General features: G+C 41.2%; 1 protein-coding gene across 2 annotated transcripts in view; it reads left to right on the top strand.

The window, feature by feature from the left end:
• The window catches only part of sipa1l3 (signal-induced proliferation-associated 1 like 3), a 90166-nt gene extending 76497 nt beyond the window's left edge, over positions 1-13669 (top strand). For both annotated transcript variants that reach the window (XM_027137771.2, XM_027137853.2), the window contains exons 11-22: positions 636-869; positions 1743-1904; positions 3639-3760; positions 4405-4517; positions 4781-5238; positions 5384-5605; positions 5790-5952; positions 6505-6697; positions 7838-7987; positions 8313-8439; positions 8545-8626; positions 8717-13669. In XM_027137771.2, the coding sequence (XP_026993572.1) occupies positions 636-869; positions 1743-1904; positions 3639-3760; positions 4405-4517; positions 4781-5238; positions 5384-5605; positions 5790-5952; positions 6505-6697; positions 7838-7987; positions 8313-8439; positions 8545-8626; positions 8717-8860 (2170 nt within the window). In that variant the 3' untranslated portion in view covers positions 8861-13669. The remainder of the gene's footprint in view (positions 1-635; positions 870-1742; positions 1905-3638; positions 3761-4404; positions 4518-4780; positions 5239-5383; positions 5606-5789; positions 5953-6504; positions 6698-7837; positions 7988-8312; positions 8440-8544; positions 8627-8716) is intronic.
• Positions 13670-15311: the final 1642 nt, after the last annotated feature.

Genomic DNA, 15311 nt, shown 5'->3' on the forward strand with positions numbered 1-15311 from the left:
AGGAACAGCAAAAGGATGAACCTAGTGAACGTTTTGTAAATCTGTATTCACAAGACTGGTGTATGGGATTCTGCAGTTGTTTCACAGTTCAGATGGATTTTTTTTTTCTGTTTTTAAAGGAAAGCTGTGATTATAAGCCCCTCCTCCCAAGACAAGCCCAGAATCTGTCCTGGGTGCGGACTCGGGGACTCGGGCCAAGTGGGAAAACGCCCAGAGTTACACTGTTAACTGTATTGTTAACAATTTCAGTAATAATACAAAATGATGTTACTGAGTTATTAACAGTTACTTTACTGCAAAAAGGGATTGTGAACTAAACATTTAGTTTTTAGCTTGAATTACCATTGTAACTGAATCCAGTTCAAAACATAAACATCGGACGTTATATAACAGACGTGTTCGGGCTGATCGGTTCAAATTAGCGGTAAGAAAAAAAGAAAAAACGGTGCATATATTTTACTTTTTGGCAGGATTATTCCTTTAGGGAACTTCAACACACGACATGTAATTATTCGTCCGTATGGTGATGGCGTGTGAAACTTTTAAGTACTCCAAAACCTCCGTAGGTTTTTTTTTAGTTGTCTCTGCTTTTTGTTGGTGAGTTGTGTTAATTTGCACGTGTTTTGCGTGTATAGGGGCTGCACAGAGGAATACGAGATGAAGACCCATGAGCAGAAAGGCGATGCAGAGCCGATGGGAGCGAGTTACCGTTCCAGCCAGCGAGGTCCGGCGTGGCGTTGGGAAAGTCCCCCTACAGCCCTCTCAACACAGCGCTGGACTCCTGTAGGGCCTCCGTCGGGTCCCGGCCGCACACACAAGGGCCTGGTGCCCGTTCCATACAGAGAGCCCCAACACGTTCCTGCTAAAAGGTGAACCATTTTGTTGGTATCAATTTTTCTCTCCTTTTTTTTTGGTATATACACACATCTATCTCTCTATCGCTCTGCCAGCAACATAATATAAATAAATCATGCAGATACAGCTCAGGAGTTCTGTTAATGTTTACATCAAATATCAGGATGAAGAAAAAGTGTGATCGCTGGGACTTCCAGCTGGCAGAAATCTCTATAGTTTACACACAATGGTGCAAATAATGTCGAGTGAACAACATCTCTGTGGCCGGAAACACCTTTTTGATAAGAGACCAGAGGAAAAAAAAAAACAGATTGTTTTAAGCTGCCTAAGGGTGTAGTAACTTTTTACAAACGTGATGAGCTGAAAAGCATCTCAGCATGCACAGAGCATCATGAGCTACAGGTGTATTAGCTCCAACAGCAGAAGACTACACCGGGATTCACTCCTGTCAGACTGTCCTGGGCACCGGCTCACTGAAACTAAACAGGGTTATATTAGAAAAACTAGTACCTGGTCCATAGCTTCCGATTCTTCTGTATGTAATGCAAAGAGCACTAAACAAAGTATTTGGCACCGCAAAACACGTAAATATCTTCAATATGTTTCTTGTCTGGAAACCCAGCGGTTGTTGCATTCTTTACCGACATACAGTACAGACATGCAGTAATATAAAATCCTAAAATATACATGTAGAGTTTGTGAATAATATGTAATAAAGGTTTTATTTTTATTATTATCTTGGAATAAATGATGAAACTGGGAGTGTGTTTTCTTGTCTATCCATCATCTTGTTGCTCCTCGACATAACAGCAGATGATGGGAACTAAACACTCGAATGGAAATCTACATTGTGTGTCTAACCACTAAGTCTGTCTGTCCTCCGTCAGACCTGTCAGTTACCCTGAGAACCAATACAGCGTGTCTCCAGTAGGGGCAGATAGAAGTTTGCCCTACCGCAACCCCTCAGCCAGTTTCTCCAGCCCGGGATCGGGCCTCGGCCCTGCAACCCTGAGCGGCCCGTTTGTCCGTTACAAACCCTCTCCAGACAGGTAAGTTCCTTTAATGAAAATATATATATATATATATAAAAATAAAACTTGACTATGTGATTTAAAGTGGCATTTAGATCTTGTAACTTTTAATAAATCATAATATTGTCCAACCTAGAAAATGTGCATTTACCCATCCATTAATTGTGTTAACTCATTTTGGTGGCATTTTGCTCATAAATAAGTTGTTGGGTTTTTTTTTTTTCTTAGCATAGAATTTGCTAATACGCTAGCATTCATGCTAACGGCTCAGAACATTAGCAACAAGCTTGAATGTTTGGAGGCAAAATGTATTTTTTTCCCCCTAAACTATAATAGATGCTTTTATTGGAATGGATATTTTAAAGATGAGGTGTTAAATGATTTCACGCATTTATTTTGAAGTATTTTAAATACGTGGAGTTTTAGTAGGACAGGCGCAAATCTGGTTTGAAGTCGAGTTACTAGGTTTTATTAATACTTGAAGTTATTTATCCGAAAATGTTGTTTACAAAAAGATTATTCTAGCCGTTGACTTTTATCTTTACATACATATTTGTACCTGGGACACAATGGAGGCCCAAAACATGAAATCACCCAAATAGTATAAGTGAATATGATAGAACTGGTGTTGAGGTCTATTATTAAACTACAATAATACAAACGTGACTCATCGTGAGTAATACATGACCCTGTTTGGTACAGAAAACGGTTTTCTGTTTGAAAGGTTACTGCGAAACCGAAGCCAAACCGGTAGTGATGTGTGTGGGTGTGAGGAGTGTGTAGAGCAAGCCAGGGCACACACACACACACACACACACACACACACACACACACAGCTGATTAATCCTTCAGATTTGTAACACTATCACATACACCTGTGTTGGTGTGTGGGGGTGTTTAGGGAGGTCAAGGCATGTACAGACATATCTGCTCTTAACTGATTGATTCAAGAAAGTGTGTGTGTGTGTGTGTGTGTGAGAGAGAGAGAAAGAGAGCACCTATTATAAATTGCCCTGCTGAACTGGAGTAACACGTTCTCCGTCAGTGCGTGACTCGGTTTATGAATTACACCCTTTGTTAGCTAGTTTGTGCGGTTTTTTTTTAGTTTTTATTATGTGAATGTGTCACTGTTTATTAAGGTTTTTTTTAGATCGTACTGTATTGTATTTGTACACACTTCCATTATTTACTTTCCCACATATTATCTAGTTATTCACTGATTTGCATTGAGCTTTTTTTTTTTTTTTCCTCTCTCCCTTTCTAACTAAATGCTTTCCACCTAGCACTTCTGACACTGCTCACACAGATATAAAACCATGCCCACACACGGATTTACCGAGTGTGTACTGAATAAAAGCATCACATACTCACTTTGGGACAAAACGAGACACTCATTTGTGTAGACGTTCGTGTAAGATGCCTGATGTGTGTGTCAGGCAGTTTTTTCCTTCTGGCTTCGTACCAAAGGGAACAAACATGTGGAGGGAATTTGACCCAGACTTCACACCTAAACTTGTGTGTGTATGTGTGTGTGTCTGTACAGTAGCAAATGTAGAATGTGTTCTCTTTATATCCACACTTATATCTGTGCATACCAGAAGATTAGTTTTTTCCAGACATATTATCAGTTCTTATATCAGCTGTATGGTTTGGATTATTTTCTGCCTCCCATGCGTTGGATAAACGCATGTGCCACACATAAAATGTAACTTCAACACTAATGCCATCGTGCGTATGTGCGTACATACGCAGGTTCAGCTCGGCCCAGCGCTCTCTCCAGCCGTATGACGCTCATCTGACTCCTGATGGATCCAGTGGAGATTCCTCATCCGGCTTCACCAGCCAGGAGAGCACTATGGAGCGCAGCAAGACAGGTACACACACACACACACACACACACACACACACACACACACACACACACACACACACATCAACATCAGGTTTTTCAGTTTGATTGTTCTGCCCTCTGGTGGTAAAATGGTGCAGCTGTCTGGTAGTTCAGTTTGCTTTCGTTAGCAGATGATGCATTTTACGAACGATCTAAAATCCGCTTCAAGAGTTTGTTAGTTGTTAGTAAGTTATTTATGCCAGTGCTGTTTCTAATAGATGACATACTTCTCAACAAAGCGATTAATCAAATTTCTTACAAAAAAAAAAAAAAATTTACCATTGAGGGCAAAGTTGTTTTTTTTTTCTTTCCCTTTTTTCTCCACTTTTGTTTACAGTTTTTTTTTTTCATATATTATCTGTCCTCAGTCTGTTTGTGTAAGCTAAAACTGTCTTACATTGTACATATGAATTGTATCCAGGGAATCAAATGATGCTGACAGAGTCATATTTAATTTGCTTATAATATATTTAATAGTGCTTATTTGTGGTAAAATAATGTGTGTGGGTCGGTGTGTTGTCTGTTCCAGTGGAACTCTTAACATGTAGTGATCTGTGCTAATTAATCTTCGTGTGTGTGTGTGTGTGTGTGTGTGTGTGTGTGTGTGTGTGTGTGTGTGTGTCACAGAGCCCATGTGGCATGTCGCAGCTTCATCACGGTGTACATCCGGAAGCGGAGCACAGAGACGACAAGGTCGCCAGGATTTACAGGGGAAGGACTCGCCAAACCGACACTCTAAGGTTAGAGGCCTTTCCTGTTACCATAGAAACCATATGCTTTTTCAAATCTTCATGCTGTATAAAGATGTATGACTCTAATGTAGCCTTGTGCTACTTCTGCAGTTATGTCCGTCTAAGAACTGGAAGGATATTAACAATGTATTATGAACCATCGAATGATAATTCCCTCTCTCTCTCTCTCTCTCTCTCTCTCTCTCTCTCTCTCTCTCTCTCTCTCTCTCTCTATCTCTTTCTCTCTCTGTCTGTCTTTCTGTCTCTCTCAGGGCGAGACGCTGTACTCCAGCCACTCCAGCAGTAACACTCTGTCTAGTAATGCCTCCAGCAGCCACAGTGACGAGCGCTGGTTTGACACCATGGGCGCCAGCACCTCTGGGACCCTCAGTGACCCCTGTGACCCATGTGATCCCTGTGACGCCGACCCCATGGGAAAAGGAGGCTCCAGCGACAGTGGCATTGATGCCTCCACTCTGTACGCTCCCACCTCCAGCAGCAAATCAGGCAAAGTGAGCCGGAGTCACGCAGGGACGCCACATAAAAGTCTTCACTCTTCAGCCACATACAGCGGCCTGCACGAGCTCTCTGCCCCCGCAGCCAGAGTGGGGGAGGGGCTCCAGCGAGAGTCATCACCTGTCATAACTGCCTCAGCCAATCAAAGCAAGAGTTACCGCACGCGCACCTTCCCTCCACCTGGCTCAGCCAGCGCAGACAACTTCAAACCCAGGTGAGCAAGAAGAGCCATTTAATGTAAAGAAAGAAGTAAAAAGCTGCAAAATGTTTGCAAGGGCTGACTGTGTGTGTGTGTGTGTGTGTGTGTGTGTGTGTGTGTGTGTGTGTGTGTGTGTGTGTGTGTGTGTGTGTGTGTGTAGAGCCTGCTACACACCTCAAGGATTTAAGACCCCAGCTGTGCCTGACAAGCCCAGGCCTTTCCGAGCTTCCACAGTCACGCCCACGTCAGGCTCAACCCAGCTGTCCACCTCTGCCCCCAAATCCTTATATCCTAAAAACAAGCAGGGTGCATGGCAGCACGAAGAAAGCAGCCCAGCCACTATGTCCTCAACGTCCAGCAACACAGACAGCAACAGCAACAAGTATGTGTGTGTCTGTGTGTGTGTATGTGTGTGTGTGACGACTTAACTGTCTAGTGTTGCAATGGGCAGTTGTTGATTTGTTGTGTGGGCATAAAATGCAATGGAAGCTTATTTTTTCCAATGATGGGAGAATTCATTCCCTGCCTTTTGTTGTGCTCAGTTGTGTATAAATATGTGTGTACAGGCAAGTGGACATAAACAGTAAGAACGTGTTTGGACAGCCGCGTCTGAGAGCCTCTCTGAGGGACCTGCGTTCGCCTCGCCGCCCTGTACAAAAGAGCACCATTGAGGACGACCTGAAGAAACTCATCATCATGGACACTCCAGCCGACACACCACAGGAATCTGTAAGCACACACACACACATACACACACATCGATAATGGTTTCATCTCAAGAATATCCTTAGTAATTGTTTGTCAGCTGAGCGCAGCCTTTTTTTAAAATGCCGTATGAGAGCATTGGCTTTTGAAGTATACATCTTAGCAATCAGCTCCATTCACCTCCAGTTAGTGACTGGTCTGCAAAGATGAAGCTACTGTGGAATAGGAGATGAGAAATGTGTCTCTGAAAGGTTTCCTGCAGTGTAAACATGCTCAGTGGCACTCTTAAACACACACACACACCTGCAAGCACACTTAACACGTACACACAGAACTGTACAGAGACACAGTAGATATGCATGTCTGTATAAACACATAGCAGCTCATACAAGCTGATGACGCTTAAGACAGTCCTGAAGACATCACAATACACTTTACCCTTTACCCTACTTCTACAAAGAAAGAAAAAACACATTTATTAGATCGCTTTGTGTGTGTGTGTGTGCGTGTGTGTGTGTGTGTGTGTGTGTGTGTGTGTGTGTGTGTGTGTGTGTGTGTGTGTGTGTGTGTGTTTAGTCTCCTCGAAAGACCCTTCAGCGGACCTTCTCAGACGAGAGTTTATGCAGTGGACGGAGAGACTCAAGCTTTGCCAACACGCCACTTTTTGATGGACAGGCACCATCCAACGACCTGCTCTTCACCAGCACACTACCCACCCGTCGTCATGGCAGCAGCACCAACCATGGTGCCATCTTGCCCAATAAGAAAGGTGCATATCTTACATGCTCTACAATTTCAGGTGGTTTTTTTTTTGGATAGTAATTGTTTTCATTTATAGATTAGTATACCAATAAAAATCTCTCTTGTTATGAAAAAAATCTATTTTGTTGCATTAGTTCAAATAACTTGGGCTTGTAGGGTAGGAGAGTGGTTAGCGCGGTTGCCTCACACCTCCAGGGTCGGGGTTCGATTCCCGCCTCCACCTTGTATGTGTGGAGTTTGCATGTTCTCCCCGTGCCTCGGGGGTTTCCTCCGGGTACTCCGGTTTCCTCCCCCGGTCCAAAGACATGCATGGTAGGTTGATTGGCATCTCTGAAAAATTGTCCGTAGTGTGTGAGTGCGTGGGTGAATGAGAGTGTGTATGTGCCCTGTGATGGGTTGGCACTCCGTCCAGGGTGTATCCTGCCTTGATGCCCGATGACGATAGGCACAGGCTCCCGGAGACCCAGGGTAGTTCGGAAAAGCGGTAGAAAATGAGTGAGTGAGTGTGAATCAAAATAGAATTGTTTACATCACACTGAATCACAGGGTAATTGTTTACATCACACTGAGTCGAATCACACTCAATCTCAATCTCACTGGTCACACCATTGTGAATTTGTTAAGGGAACTGTTCATATACGGAATCAAAAAATAATGATTTACAGCATACTGAATCAATGGAAATAGTTTATAGCACTATGAATCAAAAGGGAATCATTCACGTCACACTGAATCAAAAGGGAATCATTCACGTCACACTGAATCAAAAGGGAATCATTCACGTCACACTGAATCAAAAGGAAATCATTCACGTCACACTGAATCAAAAGGAAATCATTCACGTCACACTGAATCAAAAAGGAATTATTTATAGCACACTGAATCAAAAGGAAATCATTCACGTCACACTGAATCAAAAGGGAATCATTCACGTCACACTGAATCAAAAGGGAATCATTCACGTCACACTGAATCAAAAGGAAATCATTCACGTCACACTGAATCAAAAAGGAATTATTTATAGCACACTGAATCATCTATTACCTCACCTATTACCTTTCACCTCACTGTTTTCATCAGTGACTTCTATTTGGGGATTATTGTTCATTTTATATCGCTTCTGACTCACGTGTGTGTGCTTCTTCAGTGCCATTGTCTGCATCAGAGCTGTCACTGACGGAGGTAAGGGATAAAGTGCCCCCCCTGCGCAGACTCGACCCCGGCCTGATGCCCCTTCCTGACACAGCAAGCGGTCTTGAGTGGTCGAGTCTCGTCAATGCTGCAAAGGCATATGAAGGTGAGACTTGTCCAGCAGAAAAACACTCAGACCTCATCTGAGTTTCTGTGACATCCTTTTTAAACTCGCTACTGTTTGAATCATAGTGGAACCAATGTAACAAAAAAACACGGGTACGAATTATTCCCAAGAGAAACTGTCGTACTCTACACGTTCACCTGGTTTGTTTTGCCACGTGGAAAAGTTATAATTTGTACTCAGGAGACACTAATCTAACTAAAGTATGATCCACTGGCAGCGTAGCAGCAGTTTAAGCCATCATCTTTTAGGATGCTGGAGCATGAGATGAATTTTCCCAGTGACGTAAGCTTGTTTGTTTTCACAGTGCAAAGAGCAGTTTCTCTCTTCTCGCTGTCTGAGCCACATATTGGAGGAGCTGAGCTGAGACCCGTAATAAGTCCAGTTCCCTTTCACACACCACAGACCCCTCGCACTACACCCACCTTCAGCAGGTAATGAAGCACTGCAAGACCTTTGGATTGTTTGGAACATGGACATCGGAATCTTTTGCATGCATTGAGTTTTGTCTGTATGTCTGTCTGTCTGTCTGTCTGTAGTGATGAGGCTCCTGGAGATCTGTCAGGCCGACTGTACCACCTGGAGGTGATGTTGAAGCAGCTGAATAATGATTTAGAGAAGGTGGGCATTTACAATACTAACACACAAATATCACACTGTCTGATCTTAGAATCACGGTATTAATTCTCTCTCTCTATCTCGCTCGCTCAGGAGAAGCAGGATAAGGTGGCTTTGCTGACTGAGATGGCTCACCTGAGGCAGAACAACCAGCGTCTTCAGGAGGAGTCACACTCGGCTAGCGAGCAACTCCGCAAGTTCAGCAAGCTCCTTTCCTCCACACCAGACAGGAAGTGAACTCTGACACGCTCTCTGTGAGGAGAGGAAGCTAAAACCACGAGCAACAGTTAGAACAGGGAGCTTACAGATGACTCCCGTACCTACCCTAGCTGCTCACACACACACACACACACACACACACACACACGGTGTGATGATTACACTGCTCTTCACCTCACCTCTCTGAACACTAAGACAGAAAAATAAGAGAGGAAAATGACGGAGCAGAGAGAGAGGACACAAAGAACTAATACACCTTTGAGTGGCTTTGGGACTTAAGATCTTTCACTGGAAGAGGAAAAGATACAGGCGTTTTTATTTTTAAGAACTCATGCCAAGTAAGTCCCAATGCCTTGTCTGGGAGAGTATGGGATGAATACATTCCCTTCACGGCTATTTTCCCAACCGTTGCTTTATTTTTCTAATGGACGAGTCTTAACGGACACACGGACACCAAACCTGAGCCAGTTGAACTGAGAGATATTCAGATCGTACAGCTTGCATTCAGAGAGGCCTATTACTGTAAATGCAGCTCTTCAGCCAAAAAGAGAGGGACTGTGGTCCTGCGCTGAGACTACACTTCCCAGCATGCATCACTGTAGAGCGTGCCAAGGGAAAACACGGTACTGTAGATTTGAACTGAGATACAATTCTCTTGGTCTGACCCACAGGTTTTATATATATAGATATATTATATATACATATATATATATCTAGAGACATATACATACTGATTTACAGGTACACGGTACAGTCAAGTAGATCAAGATATTGTCATTTACAGATATTGTTGAATATTGAACAGATATTGAAACACATGGGGGTAACACCTGACAGTATGTGATCCTCTGCCTAAACATCGTAAACGATCTTAAACGAATGGTTCAACGAAACCCAGTTCAGTCCACAAACAGCTTGTGCTTTTGTCACTAATGTAAATATCAAGTGATGGACTTCAATTCCATATTTCACCCAAAATCGTTTCCATAAACGCACGGCCTTCTTTAGATGCTCGCCACACGCGTCATCAGGCCACGTGTAAACGTAAAGGCATTCGTCTTTTAGAAGGCATAGTCGATGCTTACCAAGTCCAGTCTAATACGCGTAACTTTCGGCTTCCTGCTTTACATATCTGACAGGTTCAGCTTTAGGAGCTCTTTGCTTGTCAAAATGGCAAGCTGGAAGATTGTGGTTCCCTCAGATTGTGTGCCCTCATATTGTTCTCTTTTTTTTTGTTTGTTTTTATTTTACAGATGTCTGTGGTGTTAAATTGTTCTATAAGAGTAGCTCGTAACAGTGACTGTACCTTGTAACAACTAATTGGCTGTAATTTTCTTTAAGAAAATTAACGTTCTTTAACGTTCCATTACATTAAATGCAACTAGAAATATGCAGAGAAGGTTCTATAATAAAATATAAAAAAATATAATTCCAATCGTTATTTAGACGAGCGTTTTCGGGATGTGCCGTCGTAGGAAAATAATCTGTAAACAGATTAGGATTAATGTAATCATCAACCACATATCATGCCACTTGTTTGTTGATGATTTTCCTGTAACAGTATGTACCCAAGTCTTCTATATTTTACATACAGCCTGGATAAGTTAAATGAAGAACTGGTTTTTTATTTGGTTTTTTTTTTTTGTTTTTTTTGTATTTGGTCATTTTGCCAATTCTCAGCCACTAGCAGATTCAGTTAGACACAAGTTTATGGAAACAATCTTGGGTGGAAAACGATATGGTTGCAATACAAGTCCAGTCCAACACTAGCTCGGCTAAGTATCTCTCTGCTGATCGGCTCCACTTTTGCTGAACCCTTCCTTTAATGGCGTGACGGTCATATCGACGCAAACACATCATGACATCATGTACTGCAGTTCCTGTTCTCACACTGCTGGTTTCTGTGTTACCCAAGACATAATTCTTTGCACAGAGTCAGTACTCGTGTTATTCTTCTTACAGTGTCTTCCCCCAAAAGTACTGTACTTCTTAATGACTAAACGTGATTGTAGAATAAATAATCAGTCATGGCATCTCAGTCTCCAGCCCCGCACGTGGTGTCTGGCAGGACTCGTTCCTGGAGACGTGTTCCTTCTTAAAGCATCGCTATCACTACTGTACAGAATTACTATGGTAACAGAGTTACTGTAAAACACAGGACCAATTAGAGCAAATGCTCCTAGAACTGTGATGCTCATCTCGTTTTCCCCTTTCCACGCTTTGGCGTTGCACTGTGTGTAAACTTCAGCTTCGTCGCCCAACAGAGACGCTGTATGTCTGTATGCAACAGAGACACAACAGCGCCTGCGCTTGTCCAGCAGAGCCTTCCACACATAATCTATTTTTCTATTTACCTCTCGGTTTAGGCGTATCAGGTGACACGACTGTTGGCTGTTTTTAAAAACCAAGAACAAACAGATCCATGTCTGGGTTAATGCACTTGTAGGTTTCCTCATCCCCTGCACTGTAAGGAGATTAGTCACTCTTCATGAGGCTTTTTTGTTAGCATTAGAGCAGTTTAAAGCGTTACAGTAATTAAATTAGGTTTGATCCAGAACAGAACCGATCCAGATAGCTCCTTAGCTGTCATTAGGTACTTCTGTATATACAAGCTTTAATATGACATACTGAACCGACGCATCCCCGACTGTCCCTTTAATCTGGTCTAACTGGAAAACATTATCTCATTTCTCAGGACTCAATTCACCCTCGATGGCCTGAACTATTTATTTTATTTATTAATGCGTCGGCCAGAGGGTGGCGTTATGTTTTATATTCTATACTTAATTAAAAGAGTTAAAACACACACACACACACACACACACACACACCTGGAGAGAGCTGTTTAGGAAAAACCCACCCTGAAGCACTTGATCAATAATCTGGCATCCAAGATGTATTTTATAACAACATTCAGTCAGTCGGTTTCCTACATTACTCACAATGCCGTTCGATTACCTGCTGATTAGTTTGGCGAGATTTAGCCCTAACTTCAGCCCTGCTTGAGGAGATCGATGCAGCAATGTCTGAACCCTTTAGTGTGTCCAGCTCAGGCAGATCACACTCATCATCTCGTACCTCTGCACAACTCCGTTGCACCAACGTCTTTTCTTCTACATTGGACTCCTCGTTTTTATGATTTTGAACATCTCTGGAAAAAGGTGTCTAATAACATACTCTTATGTTTTTAGTAGATAACAGCAAACCTAAACGTTTAATCAGTGCTTTATTTTAAAATCATTTGAGCCATCGAGAGCCATGTCTCAAAATGTATAATTATGCACTATATTCTTCGCCGTTTTGTAGTGTAAAAAAGTGTGTAAATAGTAGTGCGGGATGAGCCGATGCCACTCCTGTGATCAAGACATCTTACGACTGACTATCTTTTAAATTAGTCCAAGCTCTGGTTAAGACTCTGGGTCGTTGATTAGAAAGTTGGACCCGATTGTTGGGCCCTTAAGCAACCTCTCTGACTCCAACATCCTAATCTTGGACATGCAAATATAATGTTATGTGTGGCATTAATAAAGGCTTGAATAAAGCTAGCTGTGTCACTTTATGTTTAACCTTTAACATGATTTGATATCGAAACATTTGAAGCAATGCCACCCTTCTAAAGTTCATACACGAGTTGCTAGAGTACATTTGGGACGCAGCTCTCGTCTCCCTGTGACATCAGCATGGCAATCAACCCCTCACTCTGCACATGACTAACAAACCAAAATCACCAACTCATATAACCCTATTGAGTGTGTTTCAGGGTGGAGCTTTCCTTTAAAAACACTCAGTGATACAGTTCAGAGATACAACTTTTTTTTTTTAACGTGACTAAACTGGAGCATTTCTAAATTTCTCGTCATGGATAAAATAAAAAGCATAGACTTATGATAAAGCCTGGGACTTTTGTAAGTCTTTCTCCATCGCCACTCGTTATCCCGGTCAGCCTTCTTCATTCTCACTAAACGCCAACATCAGGTCATCTTCTCCTCAAAAGCTACACTCACGGACTCACGTGAATCTCTGCGTGCCGATCATACGCACCATCGGCTGTCTTAATTCTTTGGTTTGTTTGACGGTGGAGGTGTTTTTAATGTTTTCATTTAATTTGAACTTTTAAGCTACGAGTGATCTACAGTTCGCTGAACCTGTGCACACAAATTAATCATTAAACTGTAGTCCAGCTGTAAAACTTGCTGTGGTATGTGTACAAATTTGGATTATTTATTTAGGATCTCTCTCTATTGCTCTTTCCTTCTCTCTCAGACACGTCAGCCATTTTTCAGTGAAATAAAAAGAATTTTGGTTGATTTTTTTTTTTTTTTTTGTTATAAATAAGTTATACCTGACATTTGATTTCTATACTTTTGTACATTGCTCGATTTTCATGATTTAAATTTTTTTTTTCATTTGTTTTAATTTTTTTTTCCTCGTATGTTTCCATGCTCGGTTTTGATTTATGCCTCGTAAAATCTGATAACTGATTTATCTTTCAGTTTCTCTTGGGAACCTCATACTGATGAGTGTACATTTATTACGTGTAAATTATGTTTTCAATATTTTATAAAAAAAACAACAAAAAAACTATATATATAAATATATATATTAAAAATATTTCTGATTGAATCTTTGCTTTGCATGTGTGAACATTAATGTGAACACCTAGAGTGCACTTTGATGTTTGTAGGACACATGAACAGGGTTTTTTTCTAAAGGAGATTTTGTTTCAAGAAAAACCGAGATGATTTTTATTAAAGTGTCTGATGTAAAATGAAAGATTATGGACAGTCAGACAGGAAGGTCCAGTTTCTATTAAAAACTTTCAATGAATTAAGATGGCTCTATGTTCTCATTTTCAGCAATTTCTAAGCGTTTCCATAGCAACAGTGTAAAAAATAAAAAAAAGAACAAAATATCGTTAGCGACGTGCACTTTTAAACGCACATTTTTACTGACGTCGTTATGCATCACTTCAAATATTATCACACATTATATAATCCAAGTAGCCTTTTCCTCATGAATACTTATTAAATAATGGTTCAGTGTTTAAGATAAAACCTTTTCTTTACATCATTTTTGTCATTTGTATTGTACTGTGCAAAGGTCTTAGATGCAGACAAAGAAACGCTGTCACTATGCTTTGATGAAATATTTTTACATAAAAATACTATAAAGAGCAGCAAAATGTCATAAACTAAACCAAGTCGGTATTTGTTGTGTCAAGGCTTTTACTTTTGGGGGAAAATGTCACACACTTCTGTTTTGTATGTGCAAAACCCGGCCTTCGTTAAACCCTGCATTGTTTTTTCATTTGCTTTCTTTACTGACAGACAAACATTTTATTGTAAAATGTTATTGGACTGGCTTATTAATATAGATGGGCTATAAAAAACATCTGTAACAACATCAGAACAAAAAAAATAGGGTGACTTTTTCACAGTACAGTATAACATTCAGAACTGTATTACTGGATCTTCTCACGCTCACATTTACTGATCTTGTTTCTCTCTCACTCTCACTCATTTTCTACCGCTTATCCGAACTTCTCGGGTCACGGGGAGGCTGTACCTATCTCAGGCGTCTTTGGGCATCAAGGCAGGATACACCCTGGACGGAGTGCCAACCCATCGCAGGGCACACACACTCTCATTCACTCACACACTACAGACAATTTTCCAGAGATGCCAATCAACCTACCATGCATGTCTTTGGACCGGGGGAGGAAACCGGATCCCCAACCCTGGAGGTGTGAGGCAAACGTGCTAACCACTAAGCCACCGTGCCCCCCTGATCTAGTTTCTAATTTGTTTATTCCTATAAAGCTTTAAACAGTTCACATTGTCTCAAAGCAGCTTTACAGATGTATAAAACAGAATAAAAAATGTTTCAAATTAAGTTACTATAAATCTCTAACATCTATCCCTAATGAGCAAGCCGGAGTCGACGTTGGCAAGATATCAACTCCCTGAGATGATATGAGGAAGAAACCTTGAGAGGAACCAGACTCAGAAGGGAACCTCATCCTCATTTGGGTGACAGACAGTAAATAATGTAAATGTAAATAATCTCCTTTCTACAACAGTTTGTAGTTGTGTTGAATTAAGCAACCAAGACTTCCCGAGGAACTAACAGGCAGTCATCGGATTTTCCGAATTCACCACAGACCCAACACTAATAATTTAATAAACAAATAATAAATAACAATGATTCTTTCCTGCTGAAGTCTTCAAATGATCACTGATGAAGACCCGACTATTAATTAATTAATTATCATTGATGATTCAACTGATAGCAAGCAGTTATCGTTTTCAGTAAAATCATCAGTTTTGTTTATAAGCAACTCATTTGCTCACTGTTTCTAAATTTCTGGAGTAGCACTAATGCCATTTCACATCTGAACGCATCACACCATTCTTTTCTTTCTTTCTTTCTTTCTTTATTTCTTTCTTTCTTTCTTTCTTTCTTTCAAAGG

The sequence above is a fragment of the Tachysurus fulvidraco genome, chromosome 13, assembly GCF_022655615.1.
Source record: "Tachysurus fulvidraco isolate hzauxx_2018 chromosome 13, HZAU_PFXX_2.0, whole genome shotgun sequence".
In the NCBI taxonomy this organism is placed as follows: domain Eukaryota; kingdom Metazoa; phylum Chordata; class Actinopteri; order Siluriformes; family Bagridae; genus Tachysurus; species Tachysurus fulvidraco.